The sequence below is a fragment of the Cydia pomonella genome, chromosome 1 (assembly GCF_033807575.1).
Source record: "Cydia pomonella isolate Wapato2018A chromosome 1, ilCydPomo1, whole genome shotgun sequence".
NCBI lineage: Eukaryota > Metazoa > Arthropoda > Insecta > Lepidoptera > Tortricidae > Cydia > Cydia pomonella.
The window spans coordinates 17,082,872-17,106,057 of NC_084703.1; the positions used below are offsets into that span (position 1 = coordinate 17,082,872).

The window sequence follows — 23,186 nt, forward strand, 5'->3', positions numbered from 1 at the left end:
CCATTAGACTGCTACAGTGGCAGCTGACAAAATACGCAAGTTTTGGCCCAGGGGAATTAATAAAGAGCCATGTGGACCTTTAGTCAAAAATGTCCAGCCCCCTGATAACAGTTTCGTCTTTCATTGTAGATAATGGGGAAGCAAGGGCGTGTTTTAATAGCGTGTATCCGCTGATATCGATCCCATATTTATTAAATAAAAAACAAAAAAGAAACAACATGCTAATAGTTACATATTTATTTAATGACATGCTCAAATGGTTACGCTATTAGTACGACTTAGAAATAAATCACTTTCCTTTGACATGCAAATGTAAACAGCTTGCCATACTATAGGTAATGGTACTAATAAAAGTTAATTTAATAGGTAGACCTAGTTTAAATTTAACTGGATTGTAAACATTAGTTAAAAACGCTATCATATATTCTGCCTATCAACAAAGCCGCATTAATTAGGTACCTAACTTATCTTAAAATACGAATTCACATTAGCAATCTATTTGTTTCATGATAGTTTTAATAGGTATGAAGATAATAAATAATTATGTCAATACATTACATATTTATGTGCATTCTAAAAATGTTTGTACCTAATTAAGTTATCATTAAACAGGTATTATATTGCATATAGATATATATTATATTAATGTACCTAATTGGAATGAGACTAAAACTGGGCGTAATGATGCTTGTGCTACGTCATCTTCGAGATCCGATTTATTATGGCAAGTACCTGCAAATGAAAGAGGATATTAATTATTAAAATTGCTAGATTCGTAAAATGAAAAAAGTTTATTAGCTCAACCATTATACAATTTTAAAACAATAAGATTTGTGTCCTTGTATGTATATATAAAAACTTGGCAAATTTCAATACATTCTAATTAATGTTTAGGCCTGTTGCGATGCGACAGATAAATAATATAGGTTAATGTGACGTTCTACGACGAAAGGTACCTTATGGCGGTCGGCGCTTACGTAACCTAGTACCGAATTACTTATTGAGGCGCTGCTAATAATGGCATAAGCGGCGACCGCGATAAGGTACCTTCCGTCATGGAATGTCACAAACATTCTGGAACAATCTTACATAAATCGACCTCGTGCCAGAGTAATATGCAAGCTCAATAAAGCTTGTGTTGTAAACAGCCAGATAAACGGAATGATACGAGTTGCACGTATGTACATGTTTGGTATATCTACTCTACGTCCAAATTAAATAATGCACTTTGTTCTCGTTAGGTAGCGGCGACGTGACAATAGCCACGTGAACTGCTCTGCTGTATTAAGCTTGTAAAGATCTATGTAAGAGTTGCACCAGGGGGCCTACCGCGAAAACCGAAACTCGCAAATTGCGGGGATTTGTCTCTTTTACTCTCACTAAAACGTAATTAGAGTGACAGAGAAAAATGCCCGCAATTGACGAATTTCGATTTTCCCGGTAGCCGCCCTGTTTTTTGTTTCAGGCAGTCAATTTGTCCAAGATGTACCGATAAATTCTATATTTGAGACGACACCCGCCTGGCTAGTGAAAAGCAATGTACCTTCTGCCATTGATAATAACATGATATGTTCTAAATATAAAACTTTCGTAAGAAACTGTACCCCTAGTGTAAATTTATTCGATAGCGAAACGTGACGCACGCGTTTGTGTTGTCTCTTTTTGTATGGGATTTAGAAACAGCGCACCAAGCGGGACAATTTGAAAACTCAAAATCCCATACAAAATGTGACTAAACGCAAACGCGTACGTCACGTTTCGCTATCGAATAAACACTAGGGGCACTGGATACGATAAGGTTGATCTTTAACTTTACATATACTTTGCGATGTATGTAAAAACTCAGCGAAGAATTTTAAATGTATATGTTCATTAATAGGTACTTTAGATGGGTAACTATTTGAATTAAATTTGCTGCCTATAATCCACAGCATTTGATTCAATAGGTATTAACACCACTTTCATAGCGCGGTTTCAGCCTTGGAGTTGCAACACTTGCAGTCGTGGTCGTAACAATTATTAACTCACAATTCAAGGTGCAAGGCAAGATAGGTACAGCAGGTAATTTGCGATGATACACGGGGCCTAGCCAAGATAATGCTTATTTGAGCGCAGAAGCTCTAAATTCTCTAAACTTTGTTTTTATATCCTCCAATGTAGGTACCTACCTGAGTAGGAGACTGTCTTCTACTACTTACGCCAGAGAAACTCAAGCTGCAGAATTGGATAATAAAGTGTAATTTAACGAAAAGGATCCTTTAAGTTTAAAATTTGTCATTAAAATGACTGACTTTCCTTTTTGACAGAAAGTTCCAATTTTATGACAGTTTTTTTGTGGATTGTATCCTTTTCCCTAAATGACGTCCAATTGTATGTACACAGATCTAGAATGATGGGTACGCTTAGTGTGCAAAAGGGAAGTCATCCAGACCGGAAGTATGGGGAATTGGAAATAATTTATAATAGCTGATGTTTTTAGTTTAACCCATTCAACGCTGATCAATAGGTACACGAAGCATTCCTCTACATACCGGGAAACCTATGTTATCGGCTATGACGTATCGCTACGACTGTAGCTCAGCGTGAATGTGTTAACGGATATACCTATTTCATGATTCTAATGTTTCGAACTACACTACTTACAAGTATGTAAGTATTTTAATATTTTTTAGGGTTCCGTACCCAAAGGATCAAACGGGACCCTATTACTGAGACTTCGCTGTCCGTCCGTCCGTCCGTTTGGCACCAGGCTGTATCTCATGAACCGTGATAGCTAGACAGTTGAAATTTTCACAGATGATGTATTTCTGTTGCCACTATAAAGACTGTACACGATAAAATCTAGCCATTTCTTTTCATACCAAACTTTTTGTTGTGGCTTGATATTATGTATGTCACTCTGTTTTTTGTTGCTATATCGGACAAAGCAAGTATTTCAGACAAATTTAAGCAAAAAAAAGAAGTGTAAATTCCCTAAAAAGTTTTTAGTTTGGCAAGCGTTGTGTACATGTGGTCGAAAACGTCAAAGTTTCATCACAACCGGAACTTACGGAAGGTGGAGATAAGGAATGGAATCTCCATATACCAAAAAGTGTCATCAAAAAACCTTAAATAGGCGGCGCTACAATACCTAGAATACTTGAAAAGAAAATCAAATCATAAACAGCGCACTTCACTCCGTCAATAACGCCTAGGTTCTTAGCTACTCTAGCGCTACTCTGGAGAGATTTGGAACTATTATTTATAGCTGACCACTGGACACCTTTGCATAAGTTCTGTCTATGGAGATTGCGTTCCTTAACTCTACCTTCCATAACCGGAACTGTTAACCAAGATGTATATGTGAAAGAGTGCCTTCAAAAACGACTTTTGCGTTTTATACGGAGTCACACAGCCTGTAGCATTTTGGCCGGACCTTGCCTCTTGTCATTATGCCAAAACAGCAATAGAGTGGTATGAACGCAATGGTGTCATGATAGTGCCAAAATTGATGAACTTACCAAACTGCCCTGAGCTTCGGCCAATTGAGACATATTGGGCTCTCGTGAAGCGGCAGCTAAAAAATACGGGCAAGGAAGCGAAGGACATCGACGACTTCAAGAAACATTGGCGTTTAGGAGCAAAATCTGTATCTCAGACTACTGTGCAAAAACTGATGGTGATATGGAAGGTGAAGACAAAGGTTCGAAGATTCAGCAGAATCCTGTTAGAAACATAAAATATCTAGTGTAAATAGCTAGATTACATTTCCAATGTTAAAGTATAAAACAGTATTTTGCGTACTTTTTTTATACATTTATCAACATATGAATGTGGCCCAATTTTATTGTGTACAGTCTTTAACAACAAATACTAAAAACAGAATAAAATAAATATTTAAGGGGGGCTCCCGTACAACAAACATTTTTTTTGCCGTTTTTATAAACAATGGTACGGAACCCTCTGTGCGCCAGTCCGACTCGCACTTGCCCGGTTTTTTTTGGGTTATTCCCACTATTTAACACCAAGTGGTTAGGTATCAGTGGCAACTACTGAAAAAAAATCACTTGGTTTGGGTGATGTTATTTATTGAAAGAGACCTCATTGTCGATGGGGCTAACGCTATTATCAACGATGCTCCTACATAAATACAACGCTGCGCTACGCAGTGCGGCGTAAGCGCCCTCGAGAAGAGGTCCTGTTTTCATAGATAACGTCACAACTAATTCAATTTACAATTCATAAGTTAAAAAGTTAAATAGAAATTAACGTTTGGATGAAATTTCCAAACGTTAATTTCTATTTAACTTTTTAATTTTTGCACTTGCACCGGTTTTAATATTTTTGATCACTTTACTGAAACACAAATCAACTTATTTATTAAAGCACTATATTCATACTATACTATTTCTACTGTTTTATTAGTATTGCGTACAACACTTTGGTGGTAAATACTGGGGAAAAAACCCAACTACTGGTAACAACTTGGTGGTAACTAGTGGTAATAACCCGTTGACCCGCTGAAAGGAACCGGGAGACTTAGGGGCCGTAGAAAGCGCTTCACACACCTTACTTATATAATTCAGTGACTGACGGCAAGTGCGCAGCAATACCTACGTAGAATATCTACCGTGTCTAACGTATAGCTTGGTCCTGGTGTAGTAGAGTGGGCAATCCAACTGTCATAATGTATCTAGGATATAAAAACCCAGTTTAGTGCGCTCATATGACCTGAAATTAGCCGCCGGCGCTCTCATGTTACTTACGCAGACGAATACCTACCTATAACCAACTTAACTAAACCACTTTCTTAAAATGTCGCGTCTAATACGATTTCTTGAATTGTCTTTTTCTGTCACACCCTTCTTAAAGTTAATTCTGACAATAAAACAATATAGTTAGACCAAGATAACCCTGCAGCGATTTTAAACGTCATACCAGAAATAGAGGTGGATTGTCAAAGAAAACTTTGTAAACTTCTAATAGATCAAAGGCCATAGGTATGGCGACATCGTTTCGAGCGATGGCGCCATAACCTTTAGGTTGTGCCCGGTAAGATGGCGCCACTTGAGGTAAAAGTACGGTTCACCGAACACTTACGACCTAGATGTAAGTCTCATTTTTTTTAAAGGTCTGGTATGTTTATACGAGTATGATCAATACTTTAATTGAAACTTCGTTAGATTTGTCTTCGTGTAAACATACATATAAATTAAGGAAATTATTACACATATATGAAAAACATTTTGAAAATCATTTAATTCGCTTTCTTTGATTTGTACCATTCACCGAACTAAAGAAACGTGATTTGCACATATCACCGAATCGGGAGGCCGCATTACCGAACTAGAAAATAAATATATGAAAATATGGTATTGAGAGGTGCTCAAACTTTTGGTAGCTCACTGTTGAATACTACAAACTGATGAAGTCAACTTTTATTTCATTAAAAACACGAGTAATATTTATTTTCTGTAAATAATTAATAAGGATCGTAGCGCCACAGGAAGTAAGACGTAAGTTACTTTTATATTTAGTATTTAGTAAGTTAATAATTAATGAATATAACGTTTTATTAATATAGCTCTATAATTATATTTAATTAATTAATCAACCTTTCAATACTAATTTAACTATAGTAATCTTTATAATAGTAATCTTTATAAAAAGTAAAACTAAAAATTTACACAAACAAACCGCTCCCTGCCGTCCCCGGTGCAAAGGCGCCCATGATGCTCGCAGCATTTCCACGCTGAATTACCATGGACAGCCATTATAGGAACGACTCGGAGCCGGGACCCTCCCCCTTTTGTCTGAGACGACGGCCTAGTTCGCGTGTAAAACGTTTTGCGTCCGCTCCCCAGCAACCCGCCGTTTCTACAGCGAAAGAGAACCCTGGTCAAATAGGGGTATATTTTTGCCTCTTTAAAGCCCCTTGCGTTTCGGCTGCCGCTCCGGCCGTGCGCAAGATACGGCTGATGTGGGAGGCGGCGAAGGTGCTGACGCACGTAGCGTCCCACACCAAACACCGCCCCCGTTCCCATGGTACTAGGGTCAGGCCATCGGGTCGTTTGCCATCGGTGCGGCTAAGACCAGGGGGCTCAAGCACCGATGGGACACCAGCCGACCTAAGGGCCCTCTGGACAGTATCGTTGAGGGCATGGTGACGTGGGTGCCTGCCTGCGCAACGACGACAACTCCGTGCGTGGTGGCCGTCAGAACCCACCACGGAACCGCAGATGCATAAGTGTGGTTGGCATACATCGCAGCCCAGGCGGAGAGCAACAGCCACGCGCAGTGTGTCACTGTCGAGTAAGGTGCCCAATTGGGGCGAAGGCAACGCGTGCAACCATGCCCCAGATTCTGGTTGTGACACTGCCAGAAGCTTTGCACGGTCCACTCCCGCGGCGCTCATAATGAGGTTGTCTATTGTAGCTTTTGAGAGAGTGTCATCCCATGCACGCTGAATTTTTGGGATTATTATTATTTTTACTAAATAATAATCAATCCACAGAACACATATTATCGAGTTTTATTAATACACATTTAATAAGATGTAAAATATAAGTATACACAGAGGTAATCCGACAGATTATAAAGGTGTATTTTTGACCACATTAAAAGCCTAAAATGTCATACAAAGTTTTCTGAAATCGGTTTTGTATTAGAGATAATGACAATACAAGTGTGAAAATTTGTTTTTATCATAGCTTAGAGAAAATGTCTTCTTGGTTTAGAGATACCTACTGACACACAAGTTTTAAAGGATACTCGCAATTATTATCTGTTTATTTATTTATTATTAAAAACTGATCGACTGATCTGACTGATTTAGGATCACCAACAGACAATACATCAGGGAAAAAATAATCTGTAGCTTACATAACATTAAGGGTAGATGTTTGTCCAATTATAGGTAAACACAGCTTATTCCAGTATCTTAGGATAAACAATATAAGTACAGTAAGCCATTTAGACTTAAGCTATTATTACTTATCTGTTAATAAAAAAACTTTATTTTTTATCTGTTAATAAAAAAACTTTATTTCCCTAAGATTTAAAAACAAAGTTACGTCTAGTGTGCAGCGAGAATATTTTTTTCGGCAAAAAAAATGTTTTTTGTCGAATTTCATCAAAACTCATAAATTATTGTTATGATCTTATGAGCTCAGGAATCCGTGGTTAAAAACTGTTAGGCTACTCTAGCCTTTTTTTGAAGCGAAAATATGGACCGTTAGCAGATTTAGACTACCAGTCCCATAGAAAAAAATGCGTAAAAAAAATGTTTCTTCTACTTTTTTCCTAACGAGAAAAACATACCGAATATGCCCTTAAACGGGTCCCCACTATTTTTGATACACCATGTATACAATCATAACAATTAAATATGTATATATAAATAAAATTTATTGTATCTCATTCTGGGACAATCATCGGCAGTAAATGTAAACATGTTTAGAAGCGCTGGCATTTGAAAAAGTGATGAAAATATAATACAAACTGATTTCAACCTAAATAATTGTGCAATAAGGATGAGATTTTGTTAGTGTAAAGAGGTTTGATTGGCAATCGACTCGAGCTTGACATTTTAATTTTAAATATGGAATGTCAGATTTTGGATTCATAGATGTTCAAAATCTGAGCATTCACTCTTCGTCCAACTGTCTAATGGAAGTCATGTAAATATTATGTAACTGTGTCAAGTAAACAATAAAATAATGTTGTGATATTCAAAAAGTTCCTTCTCATCATTTTAGTAGATCTCCAAGGACCTCCCAATAATCCTTCAGATTTCAATAAACATCGAATCAAAACAAGGCCAAAATTGGCACGAATTCGGTAGCAGAGCCCATGGGTACGATTCACCGAACAGCCGTTCGGTGAACAAAACCTGGCAAATATGTGGAACCTATTACGCGAACAGATTTTGAAAATAGTGTTTGTATCGTAATTTATATGGCGTAATCACAAATCTTTCATTAACACGTATAATTGAATCCATCACAAAACTGTATACTTCTTACCAAAAGTGACGTAAAATACCTAAAATTGTTATTTTTAAATAACCTTGCCAAAAAGCTTATTTTGAAGTTAAAAAGACGTAAAACAGGAACATTTCAAACGCAGTTTTTTTTTACAATAATCTATATAGGTTATTGTTGTTCGACAATTGCTCATTAAATTACAAATACACTTTTATTTGTGAAGTAAGGTAGTTAAATGGATAAATAACATTAAAGACTGGACGCATACAAAAGACGCAGCCACCCTCAAGAGATTGGCAAAGACCAGAGAGCTGAATGCCATGCTGACCGCCGACGCCCATTAGACTGGGCATAGCACCAGAAGAACCACTCCACTACCCTCGCGGTGTATAAGTATATAAATGAGGTTCTAAATTATTTAAGGGATAAACACTATGGCATTGGTCTGCTTTTAGATATGACCAAAGCATACGAAAAAGTTTCACATACAATTCTTTTGAAAAAATTGTACGGAGTAGGCATTCGAAATGAAGCGCATAGTTGGCTAAAATCTTATCTACAAAACCGAATGCAGTGTGTACAAATACAGCACTACAACGAAACAACTGCTGAACTTAGACATGTGCAATCAGACACAATGAAAATAAACTCGTCAATACCTCAAGGAAGTGTTTTAGGCTGTATCCTATTTTTAATATACGTTAATGACTTGCCCAAGGTTATGAAACAGTCGTGTGTACTATTTGCGGACGATGTATCAATATTTTTTAAATGCCCCAACAACCATGACATAAGCAGTGACATTAAAGAAACACTCAGCATAGTAGACAACTGGCTACGAGACCATTCCTTAGAATTAAATACCACTAAAACAAAATTAATTCAATTTCGGCCATACCAAAAAGATCCTCTTGACCTATCAGCTTTGTCATCGGAAACAGGTATAGAAGAAGTCAGTGAGTTTAACTTATTAGGCGTATTTATCGATACGCACCTAAATTGGAAAAAACATATAGAGGAAACGAGTAAAAAACTATCTCGATTCAAATACGCCTTAGGGATACTTAAAAGAAATACTCAAAGTGAATGCGCACGATCTGTATATTACGCATATGCGTACGCCTGGCTGCGTTATGGAATTATATTGTGAGGCGATAGCACGGATATTGACGATTTATTTGTTTTACAAAAAAAATGCCTTCGTGTCATTGTTAACACCCGTGAGCCTGATAGTTGCAAAAAATATTTCATTAAAAATAATATGTTAACCTTACCATGCATATACATCCTTGAGATCGGGCTATTTGTCAGAAAACACATTGAGATGTTCGAATTTACAAGAAGTGAGCGCCGCCGTAATATCTTAGTCCTCCCGCCTCATAGGATAAATATGTATAAGGTCGGGCCATACTATAGGTGTATACAAATATATAACAAGCTCCCAATCGATATAAAGAACGAAACCAAATTTATCATTTACAAGAATAGACTAAAGAGCTTCTTAACCTCGAAAGCCTACTACTCAGTCGAAGAGTTTATGACAGACACGAATTTATGATTTGACCTGGAAACGCCTGTATGTTTATTAATAAATGTGTAACTTACCTACTTTAAATAAACTATAATAAAATGTGAATAACTTAGCTAGTACTCATGAACCTTCTATGAATGATGTCTATGGTTTATGAATTTAATTATTAATGAACTTCAATTTAATGTATGTATTATGGTTATTTCTCATTATTACTTGAATCTGGATTTGTGACTAGAACTAATATTTTAATAATTATAGTATTATTGCTCTATTTTAATTGTAAGAATTTCCTAGTATTACGTAAATGCTATTTTGTGTTTGAATAAGTATTTATTTTAATAATTTATTTATTTTAATAATTAAGTAGTTTTAGAATATCAATAATGTTGCTATGCCCTGACAGGGTAACCATGCATGCACTCAATACATGTTAACACCTTAATGTCCTTAATGTAACCATGGTTCTGCAATAAACGAAATAAGAAATAAGAAGAAGAAGGTAGTTAATCTAAATAGTTCATAATCAACCACTAAAAAAATAAGTTTAAAAACATACGCTTTCCCTGATTCCGGACGCTGTTTGGCAATACCTTACAATCAAATTATGGGTGCACTCATCACCGAATGCACATTTTACTTAAATTATGAGAACATGACTGCATTGAAATAGCATATTTTACTAAAATACACACACTAATTAAATAATAAACTGGTCAAACCATATTCTGAAAGGATAAAATTATTTGAAACGGTTTTATGGCCTTAAGAAGTATACCTACGCAATTTCTTAACGATTTTCTTAAGGTAGCCCATACAAAGCGGCAGTAGTCAGTGGTAGTCGGCCGACTCTTTCAATTATTCCATCCCGATTACGGTGCAAACTAGCCAGTTCTGCCCTGGCTCTGCCACGCAGAAGAAGGGATAGGTATTTAGCTTGCGGAAAAAAATACACAGCTTAATATGAGCGGTAATTAATCGACTTACAGCTTAAAATAGACGAAATTCGGTGAAAGAGACCATTTCCGTCCGTTCGGTGAACCTACTTTTACCTTATTGATATTTAGCAATTTTAACACATATCAGTGAAAGAATAAGGATCTAGGATCTTCAAAAGTTTTCTTTGACAATACACCTCTATTTCAAATTCTCTTTGGTCATACTTCTATGAAATTATGACGTATAAATAACACTTGCACAGTCTATGCTATCAAAATCGCTGCCGAATTATCTTGATCTAACTCTAGTAAATTAATTAATCGTACCTTATTTGAAAAGTAAGTAGGCAAGGACTTTCAGCTGCTACTTATTCATACTGATTGCATCAACATTTTAATTATTTAATTTTGATTTGAAATGACTGACAATTAAGTAGGTACAGTCGACGTCAAAGATATGTTTACACTTTTGGACCTTACTTCTTTGTATAATACATGTATAATAAGTAATAAGGCGAAAAATGTAAACATATTTGACGTTGTACGTAACGTATATAAATACTTATACATACATAAATACATATTATATTGCAGAATTACACGTTAAAGAAGTAAATATTATTTAGATAAAATTAATAGGTACCCATCTGAATATGGTTTATGATTAGGTACCTGAAAACCTCACCATAATCAAATATAATTTCAGATACTGTCTGAATATCTAGTCTGTCTGTCATCAATCTGCAAAGCTAATACATAATTATGGCAATAAAGCACCCGGGTTAGTTTCAGCGTAAGCATGCCGGTGTATCTAAGCAATAGGTACAGTGCACAGTCGACGTCATTACGGATCCACTACATGTCTACACCATAACTTATATAATTTGAGTGAATACTTAACCTCAAAATATAACATTGGAATATCGAACAAAGAAAATTTAATTTTGGATTATGGTATCTATATGGTACAATAATTAAACATTAAATGTTTTTTTCTTTCGGGTTTAAGTTCATGTTACACCTGCCATGGCTGATATAATTTATGTTTTCCATGATTTAATGGATCCAAGATTAAACGAGTTAGTGTAGGGCAGATACTGCTCGAGGAATGTTTTATAAATATGAACCCCATAATAAATTCGCAATTTTGAACTAATTAAGTCCTATAGTTATCCACGTGAAGCATTTGTTCTGCAGCCGTTTAATTGTTCAGCAGCCATTAAGTGTTCGATATTGATCACGCGCACTAATTTTGCTAGTAACATATACTTGCTTAGCCGTCAACAATCAGAGGGAAAGCGAAGTTTAATAATCTACTAATTACCAGTATCCGTGTCTTATTACTTTGAACATAGGCAATTACTTCGAGTTTCGTATTTTTTCGCTATTAAGTGTCCTTAACCCTTTGAACGCTTTATGTCATAAACACAAACAACAATCAAACGCCAAGATCCCGGGCGCAAGGGAGCTAATATAAGTAAACCTTACTGGAAAATGTGAAGATTACTTTGACAGCGTCCGCCATAACGCGCATAGGCGGGCGGGCACGACTAGTAACGACGCCTTTAGGCGTTATTGGCGTTCAAAAGGTTAATCTTTCGATTGAAAATGTTGCACAACACTTACTACTATAACCAAGGGGCTTTGGCTAAACGTACAGAGTGGAAAAAATTAATGGGCCCTGAAGGCAAAGTATCTTAAAACCTTAAGTTAATTCATTTTACTTTCATTTTACAAAGAAATATTATCTTATTATTTAAATAAACAAAACGGCATTCAAGGATTTTTTTACAATTCGCTTGTCCAAAAAGGAATAATTTTGCATTTTATTTTATTTTATGGATGTTTTGTACGACAGACGTACGTAATTAATAGCATGCCAAAAGTATGTACCTAAACGATATTGAATGATTGATACTTACGGCGAAGGTATGAGTAGATATATCAAGGTATAAAACTTAGCGAATGGTTCGTTTGCTTGAAAATCCTAGTAATATTAATACGTTTGGATATTTAAATGCTATGTTTGAAACTCCATTACGTAAAAACTGCTGAACAGTTTCGATGAATGGCAGAAAGATAAAAATGTGAAAGTAACTTTGTTACCTTTACAGGCCCACCGGTGATCCGACTAAGATGAGATTTGTTATGGAGACAGGCGTCCCTTGGGAAGGACATGGACAATTTTTATGAGCGAAATCATCTATGCAGACGAAGTCTCGTGCAAAGCTAGTAGTTTATAAACTGGAGAAGAACTAGGATACTTAATATCCAGGAATTCATTCCCTAAGGAGATCTAATGCGACAATTGAAATCACATGTTTGTTCAGCCATGTGCATTGAATGCACATGGTTCAGCAAGTTTGTACCCCCCATTTCTTAAGCACAAAGGTTACTATTTACGGCTTGATAGTAATTAGTATATGTGGACGATACGAACCTGTGTCAGGTCACCAAAACTACTCGACATTTCAATTTAAAATGTCACCAGTGTTCACACATTATGTTATGGAGGTATAAGATTTAGTAGCCTATCTAATTTAAGAGAGTTAAAATTAAATTAGACTAGATCTTTATAACTTCCAGAAATATGGCAATTTAAAATCCAAAGTGTCTAAAATTAAGTTAATGCCACCGCCACCAACCACCACCACGATACTCATATAACGGAATCCTTCAACTGACCTGCGCTAGCTTATCAGCCCCCTTTCCACCAACACTCGAACAATCATGCTGTATACAAAAAATCTAGTTACTATACAAACACAGGGAGATCTAACTTCTAAACAATTAAAACAACGTATGCTAATTGACCAATGTTTAATCATTAGATTTTCAAAACGGTCGACATGCTATTGTATTCAGATAATGGCTAAGCAAATTCGATTTATTTTTGTAGATGGAATGACGATGTAATTAATAATAACTATAAATATTTAAAAATATAAGTTACTGAGGATATAAAATGTTGTGTTTGCATTTTTTGGGAATGAACTCTTCTTAAAAACATTAAACATATTTTATCAACATCAATGGTTGTACTTTTTCCATAGCCAAACTACATTTCAAGTATTTAAATAATATCAATAAGTTTATTTCAATTGCATTAATGTTATGGGATTTTTCACGCGTAGTCAATAAAAAAAAGTTGAATACCCACAGCGTAACGTTGGTCATTTTACTCGTATAAGATGCTTACTATCAGTAAAACTCACCCATGGTAACTAATTCCCGGCAAATGAACCGCAATCTCTTTTAAGTTAATACAAAATATTTATGTTATTTTATAATAATTAATCTGTACGAATATATTACTATAGTACATCTATAATTCCTTAATCTATGAGCTACCCTAGCCTTATACTAGCAATTGATATGTTTCATTAAAATATATTTATTACGTATTAGTGGATTATATGATACACAGTTATGACAACAGAGAGTATTGAAGAGTAACTTATGAATGAAAGGGAATAAATAAATTGGGCAAAATATGTGTCGTTGTTCAGTTAGGTACCTACCTAATTGTAAACCTACATTTGTAATTATAGGATTCACAGCGTAAAACCGAAAAGCGAACAAAACACTCTGTTTATAGTAGGATCTGCCGTTGCAAGACGGCACTAGCTAACTGCCGTCGGTCGTCCTATATCCCCAGGTAGTTGTCCTACATTATTATTAGTACCTACGTCTAAACGCAACACATGTCAGCCTAGCAAAAGCTTAAGTGTTAGGACGTTACCGCAGAGGCCAAAATGACGGCAGTTTCCGAAAAAACATTTGATTAAGAAATAGTATTTTATACTAGCGTGATATAATAGAGATCCTTTCCGACTGAATAGACTTACTCGACTAGTACCTTGTTGCCTAAGTAAGGTACATGATTGAAAAGATTGATTATATCACTATTGTATACAATACTTTTTATACGAGTCATCTAAAATAATACTTTTTTTACTATAAAACCTAAATAATTCATGAAAATTGGTAAATGGTAAGTATCTCAGTAGATATAAACGCGCGACTCCCGCGTGAGTCCTGAATCCTGATCTTTGCAAAATTTCTCCGTATTTGCTAGCGTCCACCCGTCGCATGCTTCAAAATAAGTAATAAAAAATATATTAAAAAGGCAAAATCCAATTGTAGGAAAACGTCTCGAAATAGCCGGAGTAAACCCAGAGTACAAGATTGCAAGGTAACAAACGCCGCGTGCACTGACGACTGACGTGATACTTTTTGATGAATCATGAATCAACCTGTAAAGGTCTAAAAACTTCATGAATACGGCCAATTTGGTACAAATATGTTTAACGCCTTCAACTGTCTTCGACGCGATATCAGGTCAGCACTGTTAGTAGAACAACTACCTGTACGTCCCGCGATGTCGGGTAACTTGGAAGACTCAAATAGGCACGTCCAGGATTTACACTTTTTGAAGATTTAAAAATAAATGAATTAATAAAAACAGTGAATGATAATTAACATTCATATCTTATATCTTTCACAGACATCCTTTTATGCTATTAAGGTATTTAATTTACCTTGAGAAAAACCAAAAATGATTCTAGATTCTAGTTGTAAAGGTCGTTCGTATCGATCGATCGTTGTAGGGAAGGGGACTGAAAAACTTGCCTTCAGAAGTTTTCGTCAGAATTATCCTAAAGACCCATATCCAAGAGATTCCTCTTAGGGATAAGTTTGCCTTTGTACTGCATAATTATTTTCTATCTGATGTAATCAATATTTATTTTTCTCGTACTATAAAGTGTTTACTTACTTAAAGTCCCTTATGCCAACATATCAAAGATTGAGTGAATTGTGTATTCATCGATAAATATATAGCGCTAAGTTTATCTTAGAGAAAAGTCTGGCTGACGTCACCATATAATAGAATGGGCGCCCACGCCCACGCCATGAACAAAAACAATGGCGTCGTAATTTATTTGATCATCGACACCTGCAGCAGGGTCAAGAAAAACAATATACTTTGCCGAGTTTAAATGGCAATCGTAAATAACACTTTGACAAAGTATTATTAAAATACCTTCACGAAAACTTTGCATTGCATGACAACCAACAGCTGAAAGACGACATGCGACATGTAAGCATTTTAGATGACACGATAATAAGCATCTCCCGGGGTTTTAGGTGTGGGAATTTTTTACACTAAGTACCCAAAAAAATAGGTAAATATTTTTAAAATAGAAATTATCTATTAAAGCACATTTGGAGCTTACTACATACCTATTTTTTAACAGTTTGGTAACTATTTTACAATAACAAAGTATTAAATACACGAAACATTTCCGCAGACAAACCCCCTGAAAATATGTCTGCGGTTGCGTCTAATTGCCACGACTCTTTTCATACAATTTATATGGGCGTGACCGCACATTTTTTTTTTGTGGAAAGTCAGTAGCAATTGAGACAAGTTAATGCCCCTATAGAATTACAGATATAGGTAAATAAGATTATCTTTTTAAATACCTATACACTTGAGATTCTAGAGAACAATTAAAGTAAAACAACGGAAATTCAGTCAGCACTATATAGGTTGTATATTTGCTTCATATAGAAGAAATATAATTAACCCTATATTGCGCGTGGTCGGATACGCATTTTACTTTTTTTTTATACATTGGGATAACCGACTGAAAGTACAAAATTCCACCCTTTAAGAGGGGGATAAAGCCAGGAAATTACGAGTAGGAACAAAAGATATGACGCGCCGCGAAAAACTTACGTCATGTCATAAGATTTGGCGATCGCCCGGATTTCAACGTTTTACCTCAATATCTCTGTATGTACATATGTTTAAAATTAAAATTTGCTAGTCAAATCCGTCAGCTATAATCATTATAGCAATTCATATAGCAATTTTATACTAAAACTATACTGCTATGGTATGCAGGGAAACTATATACAACTGGATACAATGAAAATTAGACGTGTTTTCGTTTTTTTTTTTATCGAGCCAACTTTAACTAGATTAATTAGAAATTAAAGCGTGTAAAAATTTCAATTTTGCGTTAGGCCCGTCTTCATTAAGTGTCAGAACTCGTAAGGTATAGTTTCTTGGCAAAGTGGCTTCGATTGGGGTATTCGGAATTCGGAGTTATTTGGAAACCTATAAATATTAAGTGAAGGTATAGCTTACAAAGCGGTGTAGGTGTGTTAATCTGGTAATGCAAACAGGTTGGATCAAGGGTCAAATGAAGAAGGCGGTGATCTTGGACACGGCGCGGATAGTCCGGCGGTTCCTCTTTCTGCGGCCCTGACCACCGGCAGGTTGGGCCCTGCCCCGCTGCTAGCGGCACCCTAGGTTAGGTTTTTTATAATGTGTTTATAGGTATGTATTTTGTGTTTTTATATTTTACATTTATATTCATATTATAATTAGCCTAGCCCAAGATTTTGAATGAATAAAGAAATAATAAGGGTCAGATGCAGAAGGCAGTATTTTTTGATGTGGCGCGTACCGTCGGTTCCTCACTCTGCGGCCCTGACCACCGGCAGCTTGGGCCCCGCCCCGCTACTGGCGGCACCCTAGGTTAGGGTTTTTTTTAATTATTTTTTGCATGTTTTTTAAATTTTATTTTTATACTCGTATTATAAATGACCTCGCCTAAGATCAAAAATAAACAACTAGCAATCCGGAGGTCGCAGGTTTTAAACCCTGGCTCGTGCCAATGAGTTTTTCGGAACTTATGTACGAAATATCATTTAATATTTATCAGTTGCTTTTCGGTGAAGGAAAACCTCGTGAGGAAACCGGACTATTCCCAATAAGGCCTAGATTACCCTCAGGGTTGGAAGGTCAGGTGGCAGTCGCTTTCGTAAAAACTAGTGCCTACGGCAATTCTTAGGATTAGTTGCCAAGCGGACCCTAGGCTCCCATGAGCCCTGGCAAAATACCGGGACACCGCGAGGATGATGATGAATAATAAATAATTTAGCTTTGTTATAAAACTAAAAGCATGTGATATACCTACTTACGCGGTGCTTGTCCAATGTATATAATTTTATGCTCTAATAGAGACCGTAAGGTGTTATATCATACCTTATTACCTATTTATTATTTATATTATATTTTATAATTTCTCTCTATAAACCAGTCTTGTAATGTTTTGAATATAATTATAAACACGTTTATTAGCAGAGGGCCTACCGCGAACCACGTTTGACGTGTTGCCTCTTGCCCTTGCCCTAACGTGGTTCGCGGTAGGTCCTCAGATCACTGTTGTAGTAGTCTAAAAAGTAACGATTATACGTAGGTATAATTGTTATCTACTACCTATCAATTTGTACGAACTAGGGTCTTCTCGTGTAACTTGTAAAACCAGCGGAAATCGCTTTTCCGCTAGTAAGTATCAAAAGTTAGGCGAAAGAGCACGGCATGCAACCTTGAATAAGATGGGTTCCTTTTTAGGGTTCCGTAATCAACTAGGAACTCTTATAGTTTCGCCACGTCCGTCTGCCCGTCCGCGGCTTTGCTCCGTGATAGTTAGTGCTAGAAAGCTACAATTTACCCCGACAAAGTCATACCTACAATAAAAACCATAAAAATTTTTTTAGGGTGGCTCTAGCACGAAAAGTGGGGATGGTTTTTTTTTCGCTTTAACCCTATAGTGCGTAGTGTCGTTAGATAGATCCTTCAAAACGAATATGGGTCTTCATGAACTAATTTTTGATAAGCATTATATTTTCGGGAACACTCGCTCTGAAAGAAAAAAAAAGTGTCCCCGCCCCTCTTACTTTAGAACCATGGGTCCAAAAAAGATTTCTATAAAAACCGGAGAAGTGCGAGTCGGACTCGTCCACTAAGAAAAAAATAAAGATAAATATGTTTTATTTAATGTTTTTTTACCTATACTTATAGTATAGACGATATTACTTGCCATGTTTCTTAGTTCTAGGTGAACGGGATACCCAATAAATTTTTATTTTCTTGAGATTGTCGAAATATACGGTCTTACGGCATAAACGGCCCTATCTTTTTTGCGTTTACATTGAAGTTTGATTTTTTCACAAGTTCAAGGGCCCGTAGACCTGAGTTTATGGTTTTAATTTCAACTGATTACCTTCACGTTAAAGATCCCAAGATAAAGGGGTCTTTACGGACTTACAGATGGACGGACGGATGGACAACAAAGTGATTCTATAAGGATTCCGTTTTTCCCTTTTGAGGTACTGAACCCTAAAAAGGAAGTAAAGCTTAGTAAAGAGGTTCAAATAAAACTATAGCGAAACTGATCGGTTAAAACGTTATTGAGTTTTACAAAGTCTATTTTAACGGACGGGTAACTACGGAACCCTTCACTAAGCATGGGGACATGCTCTCAGCCGGCTTTTTTCTGTAATACATGTATGCAATTCAATAGGATTTTAATTCGATTTTTTTAATAAAACGACGAAATGAGTGTCAGGTAACAGGTGAACGTCCTCACAAACGTCCCACTAGCCACCAAATTCCACCAAGACGTGCCTCTTTCTCTTTCTTAGAAAATACTGCACTCAATTACTGAATCTGTATAATGAAATTAAATTGACATTAAATTTTCTGAAAGTATTGTAGATGTTGACAAAATAAGAGTTAGGTACACTCGGTACTCAATCCATACCACTTCTCACGGGTCGTTAATTTATTGCTAATCAGTCAATGTTGAAAGGAAAGGTTAACTGAAAGAGAATGTTGATGTTAACGTTTGTATGCTTTCAAACATTCCATTTGCATACAAAATTTAGTTATACATATACCTACTTAACTACTGCATAAAGTAAATCGTGCCATACGACAACTCAACTACCAATTAAATGGTTATAGATTTAAAAAAATCTAAGCAGGTATTTGAATGACTGATTGTTTGGAAGACCAAAATACTCAGTTGCATATTGTATACTACCCTAATTTAATTTAATTTAATTTGCTTCAATTATTTTAAGAATTGATCCAACATTCCAGATTAGTAAAACAATCAAGTACCTAAATAAAAATAGTGGAATGATAATTTAATAATAGACATACCTATTGGAAAACCAATTTAAGAATCAGACAAAGCTAAGTTGGTAGCGATTTTGATAGCCCAGATGGTACAAGTGTTAAGTAAACCTCATAATTTCATAGAAGGGTGATGTTTAAAATTGCACCGTCTGGGCTATCAAAATCGCTGCCAACTTAGCTTGGTCTGACTCTCGTCTATCAGGCTCTTTTCTTAGCAATATTTAGGACTGAGCCCTTTTTTAAAGAATTGAGTATATTTCCATGTGAGTTCGCACTGTGTTAGACTCAAAAAGGACCGACATACTCATTTAATAGGCAAAAAGTACGTAAGCACGTATTAATAGTCAGTGCTTAAATGGGAACTTTTGTGAAAGTATTCACATAAGTTTTATGAACAGGTCTTACCTTATTAGATGTCAATAAAAAAAATAAGGAAAGAATTGAGAAGCTCTAAAGTAAAATGTGACCGTTAAAATGCATTTTTAGCGAAGTTAGTGATGCTGATGGTAACTTACTGCACTGTTAATACTCAGGACAATAAATTATCTGCGCAAATCTAAATGTGGTTATAGCTGAAACAGTAATTAATAATAATAAGTTAGAGCTCAGAGGTATGCAAGTAGTCTAACAAAAACAAGTGACATAATGCAACATGCCTGTGACATAGGTGACATGGATGATGGGTGGTGTCAATGCAATAGTTAAATCACCATTATCATGTTTATGTGAAAACACACAACCAGTCACAAGTGATGACAAGAGTCAACACAAGTCATTCACTAACTTGATAACAATAATATTAAAAAACAAGTAACTAATATAATACCTAGTCATTGTGTTATAATATAAACTTTACCCCTTCCATGCCTGTATGCACGTTTTCTGTAAAAATGTTTAGTAAGGAAAAATTTTACTACTAGAATAAGAAGAATAAAAGATAATATGTACAGGAGGCTTAGCATTCCGAGGTCCAGGTTGGAGAACGGGCTTGGCGCAGCAAGGGCCGACCTCCTGGCGACATCCTTGATGTTGCCAGAGCTGTACACCATCTGCAGGTACTGGTACACCGCAGGCAGGTTCCAGGCGCCACGCGCGAGCCGGCACTCACGACACTTGCTGACACTAGGGAACTGTATCTTGGGATGCTCAGGGTCCTCAGTGACATCACCGGCCAATCTCAAGTTCACTTCATTATGGGAAATCCACAACCACAAAACAGCTTTCTCATTTTCTTTCACATCAAACAATTTATTCCTGACTGACATGGCTTGAAAATGCTGTGCACATTCTGTGCATCCGAAGAAATGTTTTACATAACCATGAAGAGCTTGCAGTACCTTGGGTCCCTCCTTGCCAGGCCTGAGGGCAGCATTGACAGTGAGCGTGTGGAACAAGGTCCACAGCCCACAAGTGTAGCCACGGTACGTTGATTGGCTACCGCGGCAGCCAACATATTCCAAGTTAGTAACATACACGGGCGCATGAACTGTCTCCAACTTCTTCACCATTTCAAATATGTCTGCACCATTCCATTCAGTTCTAGTTGCAAGTTTGTTCCTTAAGTCCTGAATGTATTCCTGAAGATTACCTCTGAAGGGAAACGAACTGAGCAATACATCCAAATAATTCAACAGAGCTTGTAATGGCTCTCCAGTCAATATTTTGTGTCTTATAATTTCTGTGTGTAAAGATGTTTTAATTGTTTTCTCTAAGTCACTATAGTAGACTGTGTCAGTGCTGTCATGTATGATTTTGTTGGCATTACGATCAGGGTCAACATCATTGGTATATGTCTTGCGAATTGGAAAAACATAATTTTTAGATAGTAAAAATGTATTGACGGCCTTCAATAAATTAGCTATAGTAGGATTTTTAGGTGTTAGAGGGGTAGCCTCTAATGTATTCGTTCTTACTGCAACTAGTCCTGGGAAATGAGTTACCCCTGCTAATCTAACCAGCTCACTAGTGTCATACACTCTTTTCACTCTGATATTACTGTAGTCATTTATATCTAAAGTGAGCTCGGACCCAACAGTACTGTTCTCAGACTCAAACACTAAGAATGTGTACATGATAGAGTTTGGCACATCAGAAAGGGCTGCAGTGAAACTGGAATATGAGGCTATACTGAGAGGAGGAGCAAAAGATAAACGTCCCATTGCTTGCTCTAGCTGCATTTTGTGTACAATTTCAGATTTAAGTTTTTCAGCCGTATCAATGGCATTTAGCTTCTCACCAACATTAGCATTACCCTTAACATAATTTTCATGAATGTATCGAAGGGACGGATACGCCATGATCTCAAATTGCCTGCATATTTCGTTGTTCTCCTCCTCAGAACAATCTATAACTGCTAATTTAAATATGTTTTCCCAGGGTTGTATCTCAGCAGCCAAACTTTTGAACTTTGGCGAGAAAGCTCTACAATGTCCGCAATAACTATTATAGAACTGCACAACTTGCGCTCTGTTTTGGCCGTACACTTTTCTTTCGAAGTTACGTTGAGTTAGTATAACAACTTTGTCCGACTTACGATACAGGCCCTGCTCTTCCACATCGTCGTCGTTAGCGATAACTGCACCACTCACTAAACCTACGAAAATAGCGAAACATACGACAAGTAACTGCCTGATGTTCATTTTGACTTCCTATATTTGCACCAAAAAGTCAATAAATAACTATGTCATAATTATCCGGCAAGTAACCGATACGAGCCGAGCCGGCAAGCAACTAAACTCTCCGTAAATGAAATGTCCTATTTCATAGGCTTCATCTGTGCAAATTTAAATACGTCATGGTTCGATTCAGGTACAGGAAAGGAAAATGTTCAGCGCTTTCGACAGTCAATTCGTCAAGCAAGGCGAGACTTCGTTTAGTTTGATTACGTCAAACGTCAAACTGCACTCATAATTTTTTTTTAACAACATTGGCCGGATTGGGTACATTGACTAAAAAGTGTGTCCACATGAGAAGTCAAGGTCGGCCGTTGCATCTCTTTCTAATTAGGGTGACCATGAGTTATATGTATCTGGGATATTAGGATAACGTGGCATATATAGTTTGGCCAAGATCTTTTCTCATTTTTGCATAGTCAGAGAGAATCTTACTGTCTTTTTGCTGTGCTAGTATTATGGCCCCTGAAAAGGGGTGGATATAGTTTATTCTCTTCTGTAAAACGCTTCTAAAAATCTTACTTAATGTAGTCGTCCTAAAAGCTGTTACTGATAGATAGCTGATAGGCCTACCGGACCGCCACCATGATCGATCGTGAGGAAGGTGGTCCGCCGTAACTTCTTTCGATATTCGCTCTCGCTTACACATACTCGCTTACTAATAACTGGGGGCCTACCGCAAAAACCGTAATTCGCAAATTGCGGGGATCTTTCTCTTTTACTCAAACTAAGACGTAATAAGAGTGACAGAAAAACGCCCGCAATTGATGAACTTCGATTTTCGCGGTTATAGCCCTGGATTCCATGTGGATGAGATTAAAATTTTCTAATTAAAATACTTAAGGTGTTACGATGCCGGACATGTGTTTGAAAATTAATAAATGGCGGCCGTTAGCCGCACTGTTGGACTCAAAATTGGTCACGATTTTTCATTTGTAGTCTGCCTCTTTCGCACTCATGGTATGTTCATATGCGTGATGGCTTACGTTTTGCAAACTTTAACTATCTTTAATTCTTTGAGCGTCATTACTCATCGTAGATCTGTGATTGCAACTAGTTTTCAAATTTGCCGCCTTTTTC

General features: G+C 36.6%; 1 protein-coding gene across 2 annotated transcripts; it reads right to left on the reverse strand.

Annotated features, from left to right (window-relative positions):
- Positions 1–222: 222 nt before the first annotated feature.
- On the reverse strand, positions 223–22,324 carry LOC133517001 (sulfhydryl oxidase 1-like). 2 transcript variants are annotated; one of them, XM_061850106.1, is made up of 3 exons: positions 20,383–22,324; positions 13,119–13,166; positions 223–732 (listed from the first exon to the last, which is right to left on the reverse strand). In XM_061850106.1, the coding sequence occupies exons 1-2, from the start codon at positions 22,071–22,073 to the stop codon at positions 13,124–13,126; spliced, it is 1,734 nt and encodes a 577-aa protein (XP_061706090.1). In that variant the 5' UTR covers positions 22,074–22,324; the 3' UTR covers positions 223–732; positions 13,119–13,123. The 2 variants fall into 2 exon arrangements, with proteins under 2 accessions (XP_061706090.1, XP_061706099.1); XM_061850115.1 differs by lacking the exon at positions 13,119–13,166 and having other exon boundaries at positions 20,383–22,322.
- Between the last annotated feature and the right edge of the window lie 862 nt (positions 22,325–23,186).